Below are 21346 nucleotides of genomic sequence, written 5' to 3'. Positions count from 1 at the left end.
TATAATAAATTTGAGTTAGTTTAAATGAGTTAGTTTAAATGATTTTTTTGTACAGTGTACAAAAAATTATATACATAAAAACTACAATTCCAAATGTTAAATAAGAATATTTTAGACTAAATATATAATCATTTTAATATTATTAAATTTGTTTAAACATTGTCTAATATCAACAATATCGTAACTTTAAAACGGAAGGAGTTCATTCTTACCGACGAAAGATACAGAAATATATTTGAAAGACAAAAGCATTCAAAAATCAAAAGGCTATAAGAGGTTTATTTCTTGCTGTTTCACATACGGGCTAAAAAAAACTCTAAGGTACAAAAGTTCATTCTTATGGGCCGAAGGTACACAGCTAAAACTAAATTTGGGTCAAACCCACCAGTTTATTATATTGAGGCCGACTCATCGCACCTCCAAAACCCAAAGCATACTTATAACCCGATTGATTGATAGACATCGAGCTGAAAAGTTGTATATTTTTAATCAATTTTTTAGTATTATATAAATAATAAAATTGCAGGTAGAAAATCAATTTAAAGAAAATAAGAAATAACAGATAAAATAGAAAGAAGAAAATTTTTAAGTTTAAACATTACTAAGATGGTTAGTTGATAGCCATTTTCAAAAATAGAAAGATGAAATAACAAAAAACATATAAAATAAAATAGCAAGAAGAAATTTTTTAAGTTTAAACATTAATACGATGGTTATTTAAAAGCCATTTTCAAGAGGAAATATATATTTCTATTCATTTTTAAGTAATTTATAAAGATAATATTAAATTAAAAAATATGTTTTAAGTAAAGACGTCTAAAATTTACTATTCAAGATTATGTACATTTAATATATATATATATATATATATATATATATATATATATATATATATATATATATATGACTTGAAAGAAATGTCAAGTTCAACAAAGTTTAAAATTGTATATGAGACAAGATAATGTGTTCACGGATAAAACTTTCCAAAAATATGTTTATATATGGTAAAAATTAAAAATTCTATTTATCTTTTAATTTTCGTATGCTGATTTGACCAATATCACAAATTATAAGTAGATTTTGTGTAAACTTCTTAAGATATATTTGAAAAAAAATGATTAAATAGATTTGAGTGGATTTGAAAATAAAATTTGTATTTTTTATTATGTGGAATTTAAAGATAAAAGTAGAGAAATTTAAATGTAAAGTATGTGAAATATTTGATAAATGTAAAATTATTATTTTTGACTCTATAGTTAAAATTAATATATTATTATTATTATTATTTTTATCATAACATATCATTTTAATACCATAAAACTAATAAAGTAAGACATTTTATAATAATACTTAAAATAGATAATTCAAAGTATAATACTAATATAGTCTTACCAAAATATAGGATTATAAAATTATACCTTTGAAACAATCCTTAATCTAAAACATCTTTTAGTGAACAATATGTTTTATCTACACATAAGAATATTACAATAACTATCAGAACCTATCATAAGAATAATTGATCAGTAGAAAGTCATATTGATGATTCATGATTCAAAGAACACATATACGTATGAGAATTTCTAGAAAGAAGTTAAATAATTCTAAAAAGATGGTTGATAAAAAGATAATGTGTTTTAAAATACTATCTTTTCTAAAATATATAATTTTTAAGTTTTCACAATTATTACATTAGTTTTTACAATAACTTTCTTTTCCGAACTACTTCTACACTTTTTTTTCAGAAATAGTGTTGGAGAATTTGATCTCTTCATACTTATGCAACAATAAACAGTACATATTTCCTCTACAATAACATATATGAATTTCAATCCTCCCACAAATCCATTTCTTCATTTGTCTTTAAATACATTGAAATGAATATCTTATTTACTTGCAAATGCATCATCTAAGAGAATAAAGGGAGAAGTGAACATAATGTAAGTAAGATCTAAGTGCATGAAAGACTTTAACTCGTCATACCATCAAAATTTAATATGTGAGGTTGATGTTTTTAATTTGTCAATCAATTACAATTTGCTTCACTTAATTAATTATTTATAAAAAAGACCAATTTTTCGTAAGGTCATGTTGATGTTTTTAATTTTATCAGTCAATTTCAATTTGCTTTGCTTAATTAATCATTAAAAAAAATCAATTTTTCATAAGAATAAAAATTTATAGTTAATGAGGAAATTCCTATATGTAACATTTCCTATAGGTGCAAAACTTAAAATAAGTGTGACTGAAAGAGAGAGAAAACACTCTTCCTCAATTATTCGCCTGTACTTATTTCTTTTTGAATGTTTTACCACTTCGATATCACTAATAACAATGTCTCTTTACTTGGATTTAGGATTTTGGATACGCTACATTTTCCATTTACTAATAGAATGACAAAATTTATTCTATACATGTAATATAAAATTATATATTGAATCATATAATGTAATTAATAAACTGTATGTTCAATCAGTTATCCTCAGACTTAGTATATTATTTATCCAATTAATGATATTGATTATTAAGAGAAAATTTGAACACACATCTCCTCACAGTTTATTCACAATTAAATATCAGTGAATACTACAATTAAAATATGTTAAAAGATAAAGACGTGAAATAATGTTAAATAAACTGAGGACAATTTGGTCATTCCGATACTACTTGTGGCCAATCTCTGGTTTCTTTAAAATCCCGTCAATAGCATAAAAGAACAGAAAAACCCATACTCTGTGAGATAGATGGCACGGTTGTTGTTACCGATTTTCGCGTTTTGCGCCGTTGTCATAGCCGTTGCAGGCTCCACTTTTGACGAGTCAAACCCTATCCGGCTGGGGTCAGATTTGGAGTCGCGCATGCTCGATGTGATCGGACAAAGCCGCAGTGCTCTCTCGTTCGTGCGCTTTGCTCTCCGTCACGGCAAGAACTACCACTCCACTGACGAGATCCAGCACCGGTTTCGGATCTTCTCAGACAATGTCAGACTCATCAGATCCACTAACAAGAGACCTCTCACTTACAAACTCGGTGTGAATAGTATGTGCTCGCTTACTGATTCCTTATTTCAATTTTTTATCTTTCTTCCTTTTCTCACTTCCATTACATTTTGAATTGAGATTGTAAATTATGAACCCGCAGATTTTGCTGACTGGACTTGGGAGGAGTTCACTAGACAGAGACTCGGGGCTGCTCAGAACTGTTCCGCCACCCTCAAAGGCAACTACAGGCTCACGGATGCTGCTCCTCCTGAAGAGGTAGTTTCGCTAATAGTAGATGTTCTTGATTTTAACTTCAACATTTTGTGAAATTAATGAAAGAATTAATCATCATATGAAATTAATATAGTGCATGTTAAATGATGTCAATATCTAATCATATAATTGAGTATACAGATTCTGTGTGTAGTGGAGAATGTGACATAGTTTAACTGTTAGAATTTGTAGCCTTCATTGATGTTTTGGATTTGGGGGTACTATGAAAAATTAAGAAAAGAGAGATGAAGTGTAGAATAAAAAAAGAGAAAGTGATAAAATATAAGTAAAATTAAGAGCATATGGAATTCAAGAAAAAATATTTTTATCATAATTAATTATATAATCTCATTTTATATAGTGAAATGATTTTGACTAATATGTAATAGAAATAACATAATTAATTATATTATGGTATTTAGATTTTAGCTAATTTCATTTTATATTGACATTAAAAATATCTCACACCAGTTTTATTTTTTCAACTCTCCACTTCCTTCTATAAAAAGTAAAAAGTGACACCCCTTTCACCAAGATTTATATTCAAGTTTCTTTGTAAACAACTAAAAGGCTTCTGTTATTTACATTAATTATTTTTTTAAGAAATATTCACGTTAATTATATTAATAATAAATATTTCATCTTTTTAAAACTGTTTTAGTACAATAAATACATATTCTCAATTAATAAATCATTTTATTGGTTACAAATATAAATATTAATGTAATTTTTAAAATAAATTAAAAAAATCAATACTTCATTATATCAGTAATCTGGGATAAAAAAAGACTCCTATCATTATGATAAGGAAAAGAGTATGATTAAAATACCACCTTCTTTATTTGAAATTTCACTTCACTGTAGTTGGATAAAGTTATTCATGGTAATCACCCTGGTCAATTTGGTACATTTGTGTACACTTTTTTTTAAAGCATTTATAAGCAAGTAAATAAAAATATTAAATAAATTATGTTTTATAAGTTTATTTATAAATTAACTTGTAAAAAAGAAACTGTTATATTAACTTGTATGATAATTCATTTTAATTTATAAAAAGAAAATTAAACTTATTGTATATGTGTGTTTTTTTTCTTACAATTATTTATGAAAAATTTGTCCGACATTAGTAAAAGAAATAAATATTATAAATAAAAAAACTAGATAATTTTATTCAGAGATAAGGTATTAGTAAAGTTATTAAATAAGAAAGTATAAGTTAAAATTAATTTATATATAAATTAAAAATAAAAATCTAGAACATGTTTAAAGTTGTATAGAAAAGAATAACAAGAAAAAAAAATATTTATCTTTTTCATAAACTAAATAGTTTATATGCAAATTAAAAAAAAGTTAGATAAATGAGAAGACAGACATACCATTAATGTATAATAAGTTCAATTTAAGTTACGAAGAAACTTATTTTATATTTATTTATTTTTAAAACGGTTGGAGAGATTCATCCAAAAAAACATTATCAAAATAAACCATTAATTAGTATTAAGTATTAGAGTGAGTGATAGTTTACATCTTGGTTCATGTCCTTGGTTTTATTTTTTTGGAAAAAACCTTGCGTTCTTATTCCAAAGAGCCTTTGTGTTCGTGCAGAAAGATTGGAGAAAAGAAGGTATAGTCAGCGAAGTTAAAGATCAAGGTCACTGTGGATCTTGCTGGACATTCAGGTTGCATTGTGACCCCAAGAAACTGTTTGGAATGAGTAAAATGTTCTAATTTGTCACTCCTCTAACTGCAAAACTTGTCATATGCAGCACAACTGGTTCCTTGGAGGCAGCTTACGCACAGGCCTTTGGGAAGAATATCAGTCTCTCTGAGCAGCAGCTAGTAGATTGTGCCGGCGCTTTCAACAACTTTGGCTGTTCAGGTGGATTGCCGTCCCAAGCATTTGAATACATTAAATACAATGGTGGCCTTGACACTGAGGAAGCATATCCCTACACCGGAAAAGATGGTTCCTGTGAATTTAAATCTGAAAACATTGCTGTTCGAGTCATTGACTCAATTAATATCACTTTGGTAATTAAACGGTTCTTACTTTCACTACTTTTTATGCGTGATATTTTTCAGTGCTGATTAAAAAAAACTAAAAAACTCAAATGGTTTTAATTTTGTCTCGGTGTAGGGTGCTGAGGATGAATTGAAACATGCTGTTGCTTTCGTTCGCCCAGTTAGTGTGGCATATCAGGTGGTGGACGACTTCCGATTCTACAAGAAAGGAGTTTACACTAGCCACACTTGTGGCAGCACATCCATGGTGAGTGTCAAATCTAGTATGTCATGCAATTTTCCGAACAAAATGTATAGTTACAAGTTCAATGAACAGTTGTTTATGTCAAATTTATGGATCTCAAAACACAGTTGTTGTTGATGCACGGATATAACTGTTGGCATTTGTGACACATGTTCATAACTAAGACAGTCATTCTTGGATATTAATCGGAATATGAATTTGGGTGACAGGATGTAAATCATGCCGTTCTTGCTGTTGGGTATGGAGTTGAAGATGGAGTTCCATATTGGATCATTAAAAATTCGTGGGGAAGCGACTGGGGGGACAATGGCTACTTCAAGATGGAGTATGGAAAGAATATGTGCGGTAAGGCTCAACCGGATCCAAATTCTTAAAGAATAGTTAAAAGTTCATTGGGTATTTTCTATGCATTTAGTGTGTTTGAAGGACACTAGTCTTACCATAATTAAACAAGGAGTAGCAAACTTTTCTTTTAATCAGGATATTTATCTTGTCATTTTTTTTTGTGCAATGAGTTTTTACTTTATCAAACCTTCTTTTTTTTGTCAGCACTTGATCAAACATTATCTATTGCAATAGAACTATACCATTTTTGTATACCTGGGATTGTTATTAGAAGCGTGTTAATGAATACAGAGGAGACAGGGCAACCAACATTTTTCCTATTTTTTTAAACAAAAGTGACCCCAAAAGTCTTTTTTCTGTTATTAGAGAAATGTGTCAAAGGCCTTTAGATTGTGATATCGAGAGAAACTTCAAAAATTTCAAATCCTTTTATGACTTGGTGAAAATTTGTCCTTCCTAGAGTTTTTGATATTAATGATATAATTCTGAATTTGTCGATCTGAGATTAGTCATTTTTTACTACTGGTTTTTATACCATTTTGATTTAATTTCAGGTGTTGCAACTTGTGCATCGTATCCTGTTGTGGCTTAAATTGTACGGGGAGAGAGATTCCGTGCCCAGATTGGCCAATGTAATTGCACCTTGCACCTCATGCTTCCTATTTTCCATCAAGGTGAATATTGTTCGCTGGACTGCTATCATAATTTGTGTTATATGTTGAATAAGTTTGAAATTGGATTTTCCATTCTCATTGAAATTTAAGGATAGCAAGCTGTTGAAATCATGGTTCACGAACTTATCATCTGGTAAACTTTGCATGGTTTCTCCCTCTTCTTTTTCACCCAAATAAAAATTTATGTTCTGGATTTGGATTTCATTTTGTATGGACCACCAGCAGAATAGATTATGGCAGATACCAAAATTTATTGTGGACTTCCAAACGTTAGCCATGGTTTTAACCAATAAAACTATGACTTGTGGCATGCCATGATGACAGGACCAACACAGTTTATTTATATATAAAAGAATAAAATCAATATTCGTGTTCACATCTCACTCGATCAAAAAATAAAGTTCAATTAAATGTCAAGTAAGTCATAAATTTGTGTATATTTTTAATTAAATTTTTACTAATTATTTTTTATTTATTAGATAAAGTTTTATATTTTCAATTAATTTTTGAATATTTAATTCTTTTGTTAATTTTTATTTTATCTAATATTTTTTCTTCTCATTGGTATATGATTAATATAAAATAATATTTTGAAAAACTTTAAACTTAATTGAAGAAAGAAAAGAAATAATAATTAATATTTTCATATCTTTCTATTTGTCATTTCAATTTACTATAACGTATTAAAATTTCCTAAGTTGTACACTATATTTCTTTTTTCATTTGAATAATTAATTGCAGCTATCATAAGGTTATATATATATATATACACACACGAGTGTGTGTCATTGTTTGAATGTATATAGGATAGTTTCTTGCGGATCAAAAGATAAGAGTCAAATTTATTACTTCGTATAATTGTAGAATAAGAAATTATATATTTAATTATTTACAGAAATTTGTAAATGCAGGTGTTGTAATAATGTTAGTAGCCTATGTCAAACTATACTCTAATCGAATGTGAAATATATATGTAACCTCTCAAAAACTAAAATATAATTTGAAACTATATTTTGTAGAGTTTTTTCAGTCTCATTTTTATGTCAACAAAATTAAAAAGGGAGCAAAAAGTTTGACTAATATTTGACTATGACAGGCGTTTAGTTGAATCAAACATCTAATTAAAATTCATGGTTTAAATATCAACCATTAATCTTAGTGGAAAGGTTTGGATAGGACCATACCACTATTACGATCTGTACAACTTTACAACTGTGTTTTAAAAGAGTAGAAGTATATAACTAAATGTTAACTTGGAAAAAAGATGATTCATTATACCTTAATTACTTTTCTTTTCTGCAAAGGACTTTGCTAAAGATATTTCCTATAGTGCCTTTATTATACTATGGTTTAATTATTTAGAACATTCTTATTAATAAGAAGGTCTCCTTCCTAGTAACAAGAAAATCGGCACAAGCTAAAACTAAAAATGCCAGATTCCTTGTATTTTCGGGGCATTATGCAGTCAGCAAATCATATCCCTGTATTTTCTGATCTCGAACACTGTTACAAGAGTTTCTTCTTCACATCCTTATATCCCTGTATTTTTTGATCTTCAATTTTTTCTTATTTTCAATTTCATAATAAAACAAATAAAAATGGGCACAATTGTTCTTCTCACAATATGAAAAAGTAAGAGTTACGGTGCTGTGAGAACGAACCATGCTAATGGAAGAATTAATGAGGAAAAAAAAATAACAAAAGAGGAAGAGGATGAATGCGAGAAAGAAGGAGGATAGTGTTTTAAAATTTAATATAATTAAATTCCACTTAACTCTATCACATGTCTCAAGCTCCAAAGTCAACATCTTACCTCACTACAATCTTAACGCGGTTATGACAAAATTAATGGCAAGGCTCTAATTGACTCAATTTTAGAGAAATAGAGACCTAATTGAAATGAAAAAAAAATAGGAGAACCTAATTAAAAAAATCCTACAGGAATAAAGATGTTTTAAATGATTAAACCTTATAACATCTAATAAACCTTTTATAAAAAAAAACAGATAAAGAAGAAGTGGTTTTGTTACCAAAATAGGCAAAAATACATCACATATTACTAGAATGGGCAAATTCAACTCAAATTACGAAAATGGAGAAGTCGTGGGGGCCCAAACGACTTTAACTGAAGAAGTCGTGCCCCCCAGCACGACTTCACACTGTTCATTCGTTCAGTTGTGAAGTCGTGCACCCCAAAAACGACTTTAGAACATGGTAATCGATTACCAGAGACTTGTAATCGATTACAAAGTCATTTTTCATAAAAAATTAAAAAAAAAATTAAAGTTGTGTGGGGGGTTAACGACTTCTCTTATTAAAGTCGTGCACCCCCTCTCATTCTTACTTTTTATATTTTCTAATTTTTTTATTAATTAAAATCATTTATAATTTGTAAATAATATTTTTAAATGTATTTAATATAATTAAAATTATATCATTAATATTTATATTTTTTAATATTATTAAATAAATAAATTTTATAATTTTAATTATTTTTGTAATTAAATTAATTTTATTATAAAATAATTTTAATTAAATAATTTATAACTATAATTATTTTAATTATGTAATTAAAATTGAAAAATAATTATATTTTATTATAATTTATATTTTTGAATTTTTATGATTGTAGAATATCTTTTAACAAATTATAATTAATTAATAATTTTTTTTCACTATAAACTATTTAATTAATAAAAACACTAAATATTAACTATTTAATTAATTAACTAATTTTGTAATTAATTATAATAAAAAATAATTTATAATGAAATATAATAAGTTTATACATTTTTATTTTTATTTATGTAATCACAATAATTATGGTTAGAAATTATTTAATTGAAATATCTTTTATAAAAATTAATTTAATTACAAAAATAATTAAAACCATAAAATATATTTATTTAATAATATTAAAAAACTTTAATTATTGATTATGTATAATTTAAAATGTTTTATATACCTGTAAATATATTATATAAAATTTATAAATCTTTTTAAATAATAAAAAACTAAAGAAATAAAAGTGTGAAGGGGTGCACGACTTTAAGTAAAGAAGTCGTCAACCCCCAAACGTTTTCAACTTTTAAAATTTTTTATTATTTTAAATAGTTTATAATAATAAAAAAATTATTAATTAATTATAATTCAGAAAAAGGTATAATATAATAATTAAAATTCATAAAATTAAATTATAATGAAATATAATTTTTAAATATTAATTAGATATAATTTATATTATTTTAAATATATTTAAAAATATTATTTATTAATTATAAATCATTTTAATTAATAAAGAAATTAAAAATTAAAAAAAAGATAAAAGTGTGTGGGGGGTGCACGACTTCTCATATTAAAGTCGTCACCCCCGGTACAACTTCAATACTTTTATTATTTTTAACGAAAAAAAGACGTGGTAATCGATTACAGTGTTTGGTAATCGATTACAACAGCATGAAGTCGTTTTTGGGGTGCACGACTTCAACACTGGTCAAATGAACAGTGTAAAGTCATGCAAGGGGAGCACGACTTCTTCATTAAAAGTCGTTTGAACCCCTCACGATTTTTCTTTGACCCAAAATTTGTCTATTTTCGTAATATTCCAGGCAAATTTGCCTAGTTTCATGCAAAATCCAGAGGAAGTACAATTGAAAAGCCTAAGCCCATGCATGAAATCTGGTTCAACATGACAAATCTTATCTCATTGTCAACATTTGTGTTAGGTTTAGGATTGTGAAGCATGGCACCTGCCACTCCAGGTTCGCATGAAACGTGCAACATGAGAAGTACCTAACTTCGGACCTACAAAAGTAATTTGAATTCTACTTATTTATTAAAAAAAATAATATTTAAAAAGGATGTTAAATCCTTAGAAGCTTTATTGGGAAATAAAGGTACAACAAATAAATAAGGAACACAAAAACATGCAATGCAGCATGGATCTACCAAAGGCACCTCTACAAAAGGCATCGGCAGAACACCACAAAAGGCTTCCATTTATATTGTGCATGGTCCATGATGTTTTTCCGTTTATGATTTATTCCAAGGATTTTCTATGGAACAATGGAACAATGTCACTCTGCTTCAATAGTCTCAAAAGATTATGTGCTTCTTGCAGCGTATTGCTCTTGCACAGAGCACTGATAAGAACCGAGACAGTATACAATTTTACTGAACTGTGGATATTTGCTTGACAAAGGGACCTCAAAAACATATTGTAAGTCCAATGAATGAGACATACTCAATCTAGTGAACTGATAGAACTTGAAACCTAAGTTGGGATTGTTAAGCCTTTTAATAACCTCTGAGACATGAGAAGGAGTTAAATGCTTACGGAAATAATCCAAAAACCCAACATAGAAAGAGGGTAGAAACTATCTTGACAAAAATAACACGTAGAATCATTATAGTATTAATATGTGATAAAGGTAGTTATAGCATTACGAAGATAATAATAATTCCCATGATGACTTTTGTAATCGTGGATTCTAGTTTTACAGTGGGCGCTGGTGCTAAAATAGTTTTAGAAGGTTGAAATAATTTTCTAAATGTTGGTTGATTTGTTATTTGCTTTTGAAGATTTTTCGGTTTCGCATATGGAATATTCATAAAGATACTTTTAAGTTAATAATTGTTTGATAGAATCAATTTACTTTTCTATAATATAAAATTCATTTTTTCTTCTTAACTCCACACTTAAATGAGGTGATTAGTAGTAAGTTATTATCATCACTTGATTAGTTGCAAATTGTCATTTGAAAGATGTTGTCAAGAAAGTTTTAGATATATGTCTCAATCTTCTATGGATGATGATCTCAACTTCTCAACTGTGAGAATTTATGTGTAGTTGTTGGTGTCATGTAGTGTGTTGACGGTCTCAGTGTTAGATAGTTTTGATCACTTACATGTTGATTGAGAATTTTCAGTTCGTTAATGTTTGAATTTTTTGGTTTTAGATATGTAAGATAAATTAAGAAATATGTTCTCTAAATATTGTTATTTTATTTTATTCATATGCTTTATATAAAATAAAATGTAATATAATATTATAATCTTGATTTATTAAGTATAAATAATAAATAAATATATTTTAGGATTAAATATGTTTTTGTCCTTGATTTTAAGAAAAAAATTGAAATTAGTTCATTTTTAAAACTTTGACCTAATTTAATCTTTTAACTTTATAAATGCGTGAATTTATTTTTTTAATCAAATTTTGTTAGATTTATTTGACACTTTAAACATGTTCTATAATAGCATTTGAACTTTTGTTTGACATATTTTCGTTTCAATGTTAGTTAAGAAAGGTGTTTGAAATGTCTAATAAAACAAAATTTGTTAAAATCACTAAATCTAAGTCGTTCTAAAAATGAGAGACTAAGTTGGTCCAAAGTTTTGAAGAATGACTAATTCTAATTTTCACTTCAAATTAATAGACCAAAAACCTATTTAACTCTATATTTTATATCTTTATAAAAAATATTTCAAAAAGTTGAAATATTTTTTAAAATAATAATTTAAATAAAAAATATTAAGCAAATATTGTGAACATTCATTCTTATCTTGATAATCGTTTATGTGAATCTAAAATTTGGAATTTGATAATCCTTTTTATATGCTTGCTTTTTTTTTCCTTCTCTTTTGTTTGTAATTCCTAACTTTTTTGTATGGGATCTTATATTAATTCAATTTTATATTTTCATTTTATTTATTTATTTATTAGAATCATATTTTTTTCTTGTTAATGTAACATTCTAAGTGTGAGTCCAAGTCTCATATTAGGTAGAAATGAAAAAGTCAAGCATCATATAAGCCAGAATATCTATATACTCATTACTTTAAGGTTTTTGAGTTGGAGGTGATAAAAATATCTTATGTGATTGAGCTCATATTTCATTAGAATTGTCACTCATCCAAGAGAATTCTTCCCTAAAAATACTCATTAGTTGATTGTGGATTTCAATCCTTGTTTTATATCTTCTTCATTTGTAATCAACTTATCTCTCATCAAATCCAAAGCAAAACTTTTATCTTTTATGTGAGTTTTGAATACTTTCACCCTTTTTCATCTTTAATGGTACAAGCTTATTTTGAAATGTTACCTTATAACTTTTATGAGTTGTGTAACATTTTGACAAAATTTAAGTACTCTTAAAATATATAATACATCAAAAATTAATTTAACACTTGAATTAGTTTTAATTGTATTTATACATGTACCTCTCATAAAAGTAATCATGGTGATTATTTTTTTTAATAGGGACAACATGAAAAAAACATGTGTTATTGTTGTTGTTTTATTTGTTTCTTTTGTTGTTTCTGATTTTAAAAATACTTTTATCAAGTAAAGTACCTTTAATCACATGATATTTTCTCATATCACTCCTAGTAGATTAATCTTTTATGTTTTCAAATGAAATAATAAATGTTTTATATATTTTGCTCGCTATTATCAGAATTTCTCAATGAGTTTAGAATTTATGAACTTCTCTCCTAATAGTTTTATCTTCTTAACTATACACAACAATTTGATTAAATATTCATTAATTATCTTTAACTAATTAATCCTTTCCAGCTCAAAGTCTATCATCAAATTTATTATTTTTATACCTCTAATATTCTCATTTATTTCATATTTTTCTTTCAAATATCCTTTAATTTTCTTAAGTGACTTTAAGATCATGACTTAGAAGAGGATCATTTGTAAAACATCACAAACAAATAAGATTTTGAAAATGATCATTTATTCAACTTATTGTATCATAATGGATAAGTGGATTTGATAAGTTGATGTTATGTTACTTTAATATATGTTATATATTTATTACAATGCAATTAATATTTGATTCAATTAATTTATTTTTATACTTGTATAATAAAAATGTTTATTATATTGATCAAATTATTATTAAATAGTAGTTAAAAATTAAAATATCACCTTAAATAATTTAAAATATAAATAAATTAAAATTCAAATTAATTAAACATTTTGAACAACATTTTAATATTTAAAAATTTAAATTATTAATATATAAATAAATAATATTAATAAAAATACTTATAAGAAAATGGTAAAAAGATAATAACAAATTGATGATTGTGAATTAGGGTCAATTCATTTTTAATTCGAGTTGAGCATGGTTAAATTGAGCACATCTTTTTTAAAATAATAATTATATTCAATTAATCATAACTAAAAGAATAATGAGCAATCATTATTTTTAAATTAATAAAAAATTAAATTAAAAGGGAAGATAAGTATAGGGAAAAAAGTTATAATATTTTAATTTAAGTTGGAATGATGAAATTAATTTTCAATAACATAAAATATTGTGTATATTTGATTTTTAAAAAAACCATTCAAAATTCAGTTTTACTTTCAAAAATGTAATGATTTTTTTTTACGTTAACATACTTTATTTTTCTATTTGAAACGCATGCACATTTATCCATTGTATAGCATACCGTGATAATATAGTAACATCTTCCCTTTTCACATCATGTAATTTAATTTGATCTATATCTAACACATTGATAATTTATAAAATTTGTTTTAGATGTAATTATAATTGAATTAGGTATTAGATTGGTATTTTGTAAATTCGTTAAACTCTACTATTATTATTATTTTACTCATAAAAAATACTTTTATAAAAAAGTAAATACACTGAATTAATTGACCTATTACTGTAAAAGGTGCAGCCCAAAAGCAAATAGATAAACAACACGGAGAGGGCCCATGATTCACCATTTCTATCTGGTCTTGGGGACACAACATCCCAAGTTGAGAGTATCTCAATTTTTTATACCCTTTAATAAAATGACACCACACAATTTAATTAATTATTATATAAAGATGTTTTTTATGTCTATATTTTGTTTTTTTTATATAATAGTATTTTAAATTAAATTAATTCTTTTATTATTTAATTGATATTTTTAAATTTAATTGTTTTTTAAATTTAACTATTTTTTAAACTAAAATAACAAATTTTTGAAAAATAAATAAAATTCACTCATGATAAAAATATAAACTTATTTTTTATAATTATAAAAAATAAACATATTAATACACATCAACACGTGTATTTTCACTGAATATAAAACTTATTTATATATATATATATATATATATATAGTTTTCTAAAAATTGTATATGTTCTTGTGAATATTTTCTTAAACATTTTATTAATAAATATCGATAGAGTTTTATAAAATATCATATATGAATAGTTGCACACGTCAGAATCCATCTAACATATTTCAGTAACATTTAAATTGTTTAAATTGATTTGACGGAAACAATTGTACTTGCATAAAATTCAAGAACTGCATAAATGAGAAAAAGAAAAGAATGGTGAAATATGAAAAAACGCCAATTGTGCCGCCATAAAAGAAGGATGAACAAAGAAGAGTGGATGTCACAATAGTATAGTAGAATGAAGTAGTTGCAGGCCTTATCTAGATTGAATTTCTGAGACACGTGGCAAAATCCCTGTTTCTGATATATACGTGGCATAATCTTTGTGTCTCTAGTCTAGGGACAAGTTCCCGCCGGCCACTCTCTGTCAGCAACGTGCCACCCTCCTCGTTGTTGATGTTTTCACATTATAATCAAAATAAACTTAATGTATTATTTATTATCAATTTAACAAATAATGACAAAAAAATCCCACTATTATTCAGGACCACAAAAATAAATGTCTTTTTGAATCCAAAAGAAAAGAAAAACTAGAATATATTTTTGTAAGCTCTTTTGTATTGTGGGCTAACCCATTGTGTAATTGGTTGTAAGAATGTTAGTTACAGGATCCTTAGGGTTAATAGAAATAGAACTTTCATTTGAATATATAAAATAAATGATGGAATAAAGTTGGATGAGTTGACGGATATCCTTGATTTATTAACATTTAAACAAGTTAAAATTTGTTTGTTTTGTGGGAAAGCCAATAATTATAATCAGTGAGAAAGGGGCAAATGGCTTAAGAGAATATATTCTATAATTACTCGTTATTAATTAAATATTAAACAAAAGGTAAAGCAGAAAGAAAGGAATAAACACAAAATGGTGGGTGAGAAATGTGGGATCCACCTGATCCATTCCAAGATTATATCCATTGCCTAATTAGACCTAATCAGACGGTTCACAGTCAACCATTTCTCTGTCCTCAACAGAAACATCCAATTAAAAACAAACCACAAAGAGAATAATGTATAAAGGTTATTATTTTTCAAAGAGATAATCTTCTATCTTTTCTGCTGTAAAAAGTTGAGGAGAAAAATTAAGTCATACCGGTTAAGGATTATTTAATATATTTTATTAAATTTAAATCCAAATATAAATAATATTTTTGTAATTTTATATTTAAAGACGTGGTCTGAAGAGACTTGTTTTGTAGGGAACGTTATTATATTCAACCCAATGAGGATAAAATGTCACCGTCCTATGTTATACTTATTTATAATTCTATAAATTAAATTGAAAACTTTAGGTTAAAAAAATGATTTATCAATCACTGTTCTCTTTTATGTGCGATCGGACTGGAAAAAAAATCTGATACCCATGTGCTCACACCAGCCATTTATATATTTATACCCCACAATTCATCGCACGCTTCTCTCTGCTTTCATTTCATTTCACACCCAACCATTCTTCTCAAGTTTCTGCCAAAAAGATGACGTTTGCTCTGCAAAATAACGGAGGAGTTAGCATCGGACTGTCCTCCTTAGCCCACTGCGTCGCGATCTGCGATCAGGATTTTCCAGCTGAGGATTCTGATTCCAGCTCCGACTCCTCCATCGGAAGGAACAGCGTCTCGTCGGAAGATTCCTCTGACCACGAAGATGCCCTTGAGGTTCAGAGCTCCTTCAAAGGCCCTTTGGATACCATGAACGATCTAGAGGAAGATTTACCAGTCAAGTAAGTCTTTTTATGTGTTTTTCCGAACTGGGTGTTCATAAAGCTTCAATATTTTCATGTGGGTAATAGAGCATGTTGATTTGGGGTCTTGGGATTCTGTTTTGTTCTGTTACTCAGTTTATGTTAAGAGTAAAGAGCAGAGGAAGATTGTTTTTATTTTTGTTTTTAGGAGATTTAGAAATTTACTGTTTTGACCTTGGGGGTTTGGTTTGTTACCAGTGTTGGTGTTGAGTGATGATGATTCGGTGTGCTTATTTATCTTGAGTGACTTAAGCACTATGGAAAGTGCATCTTTAGAAAAATTCCATATAGTTGTATACTATTTTCTTTTAATTAGATAATCCATTAATTAATTCAGTGATCTGCTTTTGTGGTTGGGGTAAGTGGGTTACAGAATATATCTGGTTCCAGACGTTTACTTAAAGGATTGTTGAAATTGATAGGCATAATGGATCTCCACCACCAAAACCTAAAAGATTGGTGAGTGGAGACAGGGCATCTTTCTATGATGTCCCTGGGTTAGGAAAAAAAAGACCAAGTCCGTGTTTAGTATTACACAATTACAGAGTGAAGGGTGAGCTTGTTCCTTACGAAAACAAATCAAACAACATTGATGTCTTAATATGCAGAATAGATCATGAAATTTACAGCATGATATATTGGCTTCTAAGTGATGGCAAGTAGATTGACTTGCATGAATTTTTGATTTAAAAACAATTGTTGGATAAAAATTGACCACTAATGGCATTTAGAGGTCATTAAAAAAAAAAAAATTAATGCATGAATGAATTTTTCCCCTTGTACTTTTAGACGAAGAAAATAAATAGTTAAAATGTACTTATGCTATAAAATTCAATTTGTTTTATCTCTTTGTATTTTCTTCTCGGTGCTCATATTAAGAGTTTTCCAAGCAACACCTAAACTATTTATCACATTCACAACGCTAGACCCCTATTTAAAGTCATATAGTGCCTATTATTTTGTTTACTCTAAATAACAACTTCTCCCGTAAATTAACTAAGATTTCTAAATAGATTCATGGAAAGTTTCCCTTGTCCAACGATATTTCATTCTTCTGCAATACTCCATCCCTGTTTCTTTTTTTATCCTCGAACTTGGAAAAAAAAATGTTTCTATTTTAAGTTGTCATTTTCAAAGTTTAAGAGATTCTCAAAATTGAAAACAACATTATTCACTCTTTAATGAACAAGGGTAAATTGGAAAACGTTTATTAAAAAATCAAGGTAATTTATTATATTTCTTGGATTCCCTGTAGAACCTTAAATAGCACTTGAGAACTTTAAACAACACTTAAGAAGAAGCCTAGAGAGTGTATGCTTATGAACATTTTTTTCTTCCGTCTAGTACCATCTTTCGAATAAATGCATCTAGACTCTCATGATTTGTAATTTCTATAAACCTAGTCAATAGTAGAAAGTGTACTAGAAGGTGTGTATAGAGAAGGCGTTGTTGGAGAATTGAATTGCCACCCTTATAAGACGTCTTGTAACCGCTTGAAGTAAGCGATGAGTTCTAGGTGTTAGAAGTTCTTTAGCTGAAAATGGAAATTATTTTTTGACATAAAATAAACTTTCCTGTGCAAAGTGAACAACCTTAATTCGGAAGTGCTACCTTGGTTTTATTAGCTACTATGAACGACACTACACATGCTCCTATTATGACTGTTATTATCTTTTGTGTCAAAGAGATGAATATTATTGATTCAGTAGTTGAAGATTAACCAAATCACTGAGAACTAGTGATGCAAAATTAAAAAAATTGCAGACGTAGAAAGACCTTTTTATTAACCTGTGTGATTCTGTTTTTGTGTAATTCAGGAAAGGCATATCCAAGTTTTATAGTGGGAAATCGAAGTCATTCACAAGCTTAGCAGATGCTGCAGCTGCAAGTTCTATGGAAGAGATAGTGAAGCCAGAGGACCCTTATGCGAAGAAACGCAAGAATCTAATAGCTCGCAATGCATCGATTGAGAGGAGTCGCAGTTGTGCAAGTAACATTGGTGGAATATCAAAGCGACCATCAAACATTGGTCGAGGAGCATCCCTTCTGAATCTGCACAGTAGTGAAGAGGGTAGCAGCTCCTCATCCATATCTCCTCCATTCCCTCTTCCTCCTCTTCATCCACGTGCCAACAATAGGTCATCACTGCCTCAACCTTCTTCTGCCACACGAAGTGTTCCTTGGAGGTCATATTCTTGGTCTGATCTAAATGCTATTGCTGAGGCTCATGATATATCTGGTTTGGCTATTTGTAGTGGAAACTAAATTTTTGACACTAAAATGTAACCTTTTAGTTGGTAGCTGGTTCACATTCGAGTTTGTTTGTAATGCCACATTACTTTGTCAACTCCTCATCAATGTCGTCGTATGTATACCCAACTGACTAGAGTGTTGTATATTATATCTCAGCTTTTGGTTATTCACTCCTCATCATCACAATTTCCTAGATAACGTGCTTAACGAGTTATTTGAGATAATCTCAAGATTTCATAATTGGAGTTGTTTGCAACTGAGAGACAAGAAAACGAAAAAGGATTTCCAAGATATAAGCATTTTTAAGTTGATTATTAATGACAGAGGTATACTTAATTCTTAACTCATGTATGTAGATGCATTTTTATATTTTCCTCGCACATTGTTTACTATGAAATTTCTGGATTCAAAGATTTCTAATGCTTATGAAAATAAAAATGTACTTTTATTTTAACTCAATTCTATAACTGGACTTTAAAATAAAGTTTATGTTACAAATTTATAGAGGAGATCTTCAACACTCCCTCCTACAATATACATATCAATAATTGTGATACTAAATATTTATGGATGGTTCAATAAAAAATACATAATAAGTCCATTAAATAATAAATCTAGTTAGATTCAACTCTAAATGATTTTATTATATTATGTTAAAAAAATACTTTAAACTTAAATTCGATTTTAATAAATCAACTTATAAAATAATATTTACATCTATTTTATACATGTAAATTGTTTATTCATTCGTATAGATTTCCAATAGGTTAAAGCATTAACAGGCTACTTTTTCTTAAAAAAAATTTCAACTTATTGCATCAGCTACAGTTCAAGAATACTACTGAATTAAATCAATAGTCTTATACTTTCATTCTAGATACAGGTTCGAAAAATTTAAAATATTTGCATAATAACACAAAGTAAAATTGAAAATTAACTATATTTCTTTAGTTTATGTTCATTATACTCTAAGGTATATATAAAAGTTTAAGAAGATAATGAAGTAAAACGTTGTAACCAGTTCTCTAAACCACTTCGGAGTCTAAACCCTAACCCTTAATCATACAAAAATAAGTTAGAAGTCACCAAAATTCCATTTCTCTTAACGGTCCATACATATGCATGCATGGGTTAAAAGGAGAAAAGATAAATGAGAAAACTAATCCAAAATCATAAACTCCACTATTTGATGCTTTACAAAGGTTCTTGACTAACTTTATGGTTTGATTTCACAAAGGAATGAGAAAGGAAAATTTAGAGTTATCTTTTATGTAGAAGGAAAAGAACAGTTTGAAGAAGAAAACAAAAGGAATGGAGTGCTAAAGTGTCCTCTTTTGAGATAGATGAATATTCTAACTTATTATAGTGAATTTTGAAAGTATAACAAAATTAAAAGTAACTTCACATCTTATCTTCTTTCTTGATAAAGTCCAATACAACAACCCGTATTTTTTATTTTCAAACACACCCTCCCCTAATTACTTTTCTCACATCAAACCATACCTTAAACACATAATTAAATACATTAAATATTTAAACATATTAATTATCACTTGTAAATTAATTCACTCATTTAGGCATAAAAAGAAATTCTAACGACTATATAAAAAAAAGGATAGTTTATCTCCGTTGATTATATCAGGCAAGAGTTATATAGTCAACAAGTAATAATTAGAAGTTTTGTTATATAATAAGTGATATATGTGATCAATTAATTGATTAGGCAAATACACATAATTACTTTTTTTTATTCATGTACATTTTTAAAGTTCAACAGGAAATTAAGTAAATTTTGGTCAATCATCATTTTTGACAAACTGAAGTAATATTCAATAATTTCTACTTTAAGTTCAATACATTCATCCCTTATTTCAAGAATTACAGATATTAAACAATACGACCTTTCAATAATTTCTATTCTAAGTTCAATACATTCACCCCCTTATTTCAAGAATTACAGATATCAGAACAATGCAACTTTTCTTTCTCTGTTTACACATTAAGGAAGAAATATATTTTTTGGTGTCTTACAAAAATTTTAATATTTCTTGCCTTGTCTGATGTTACCTAACAAAGAAATAGTAATTATTAGTAGACATTGACTGTATTTTAATTTGTATCAAAATAAACAGAGAACGTGGTATTAAATCAGAAAACCACCTTATCATGGATGTATTGTTAAATCATAACAAGGTTTTGAAGTTGTGTTTTTCAATGTTTATTTATTTTATTTTTTTTATGAGGCTTCCAATTGCAACTGTGTCCAATGTTTAGGACAAACATAATCAGTCAATTTCTAATGTCATTTCATTTGGTATGGAGGAAGAATATGGAAAAAATATATAAAATGTAAATCTAATATAGAATTATTTTATTACTGAATAAATTATATATAAACTAAAACCTTATATATGTAAAATGTTCAGCAATTATATTATATTGTTAAGTTTCTTAAAATCATTAATTTTATCATTAAAATATAATTTTTAGATTAATTTAACACTAAAATTATAGATAATTTTATGCTTGAATTATAATATCTATAGTTTATTTTGTATTTTTAAATCGAATTTTTCATTGTTTCATAACTAAATTCATGTAATATCTCTAT

General features: G+C 27.4%; 2 protein-coding genes across 2 annotated transcripts; both read left to right on the top strand.

The window, feature by feature from the left end:
• Nucleotides 1–2716: 2716 nt before the first annotated feature.
• On the top strand, nt 2717–6743 carry LOC124843666 (pro-cathepsin H-like). Its single transcript, XM_047320466.2, has 7 exons — nt 2717–3039; nt 3142–3257; nt 4860–4933; nt 5021–5285; nt 5392–5523; nt 5730–5865; nt 6420–6743. The coding sequence occupies exons 1-7, from the start codon at nt 2745–2747 to the stop codon at nt 6455–6457; spliced, it is 1056 nt and encodes a 351-aa protein (XP_047176422.1). The 5' UTR covers nt 2717–2744; the 3' UTR covers nt 6458–6743.
• Nucleotides 6744–16152: 9409 nt separating this feature from the next.
• LOC124843658 (protein OXIDATIVE STRESS 3 LIKE 2-like) lies at nt 16153–18905 on the top strand. Its single transcript, XM_047320460.2, has 2 exons — nt 16153–16461; nt 18300–18905. The coding sequence occupies exons 1-2, from the start codon at nt 16217–16219 to the stop codon at nt 18745–18747; spliced, it is 693 nt and encodes a 230-aa protein (XP_047176416.2). The 5' UTR covers nt 16153–16216; the 3' UTR covers nt 18748–18905.
• The last annotated feature ends 2441 nt before the right edge of the window (nt 18906–21346 follow it).

Source organism: Vigna umbellata, chromosome 1, assembly GCF_029865625.1.
Source record: "Vigna umbellata cultivar VRB3 chromosome 1, Vumbellata_1.0, whole genome shotgun sequence".
NCBI classification, from domain to species: Eukaryota; Viridiplantae; Streptophyta; class Magnoliopsida; order Fabales; family Fabaceae; genus Vigna; species Vigna umbellata.
The sequence above is the reverse complement of the archived record's forward strand: the minus strand, read 5'-3'. Positions and strand labels throughout refer to the sequence as shown.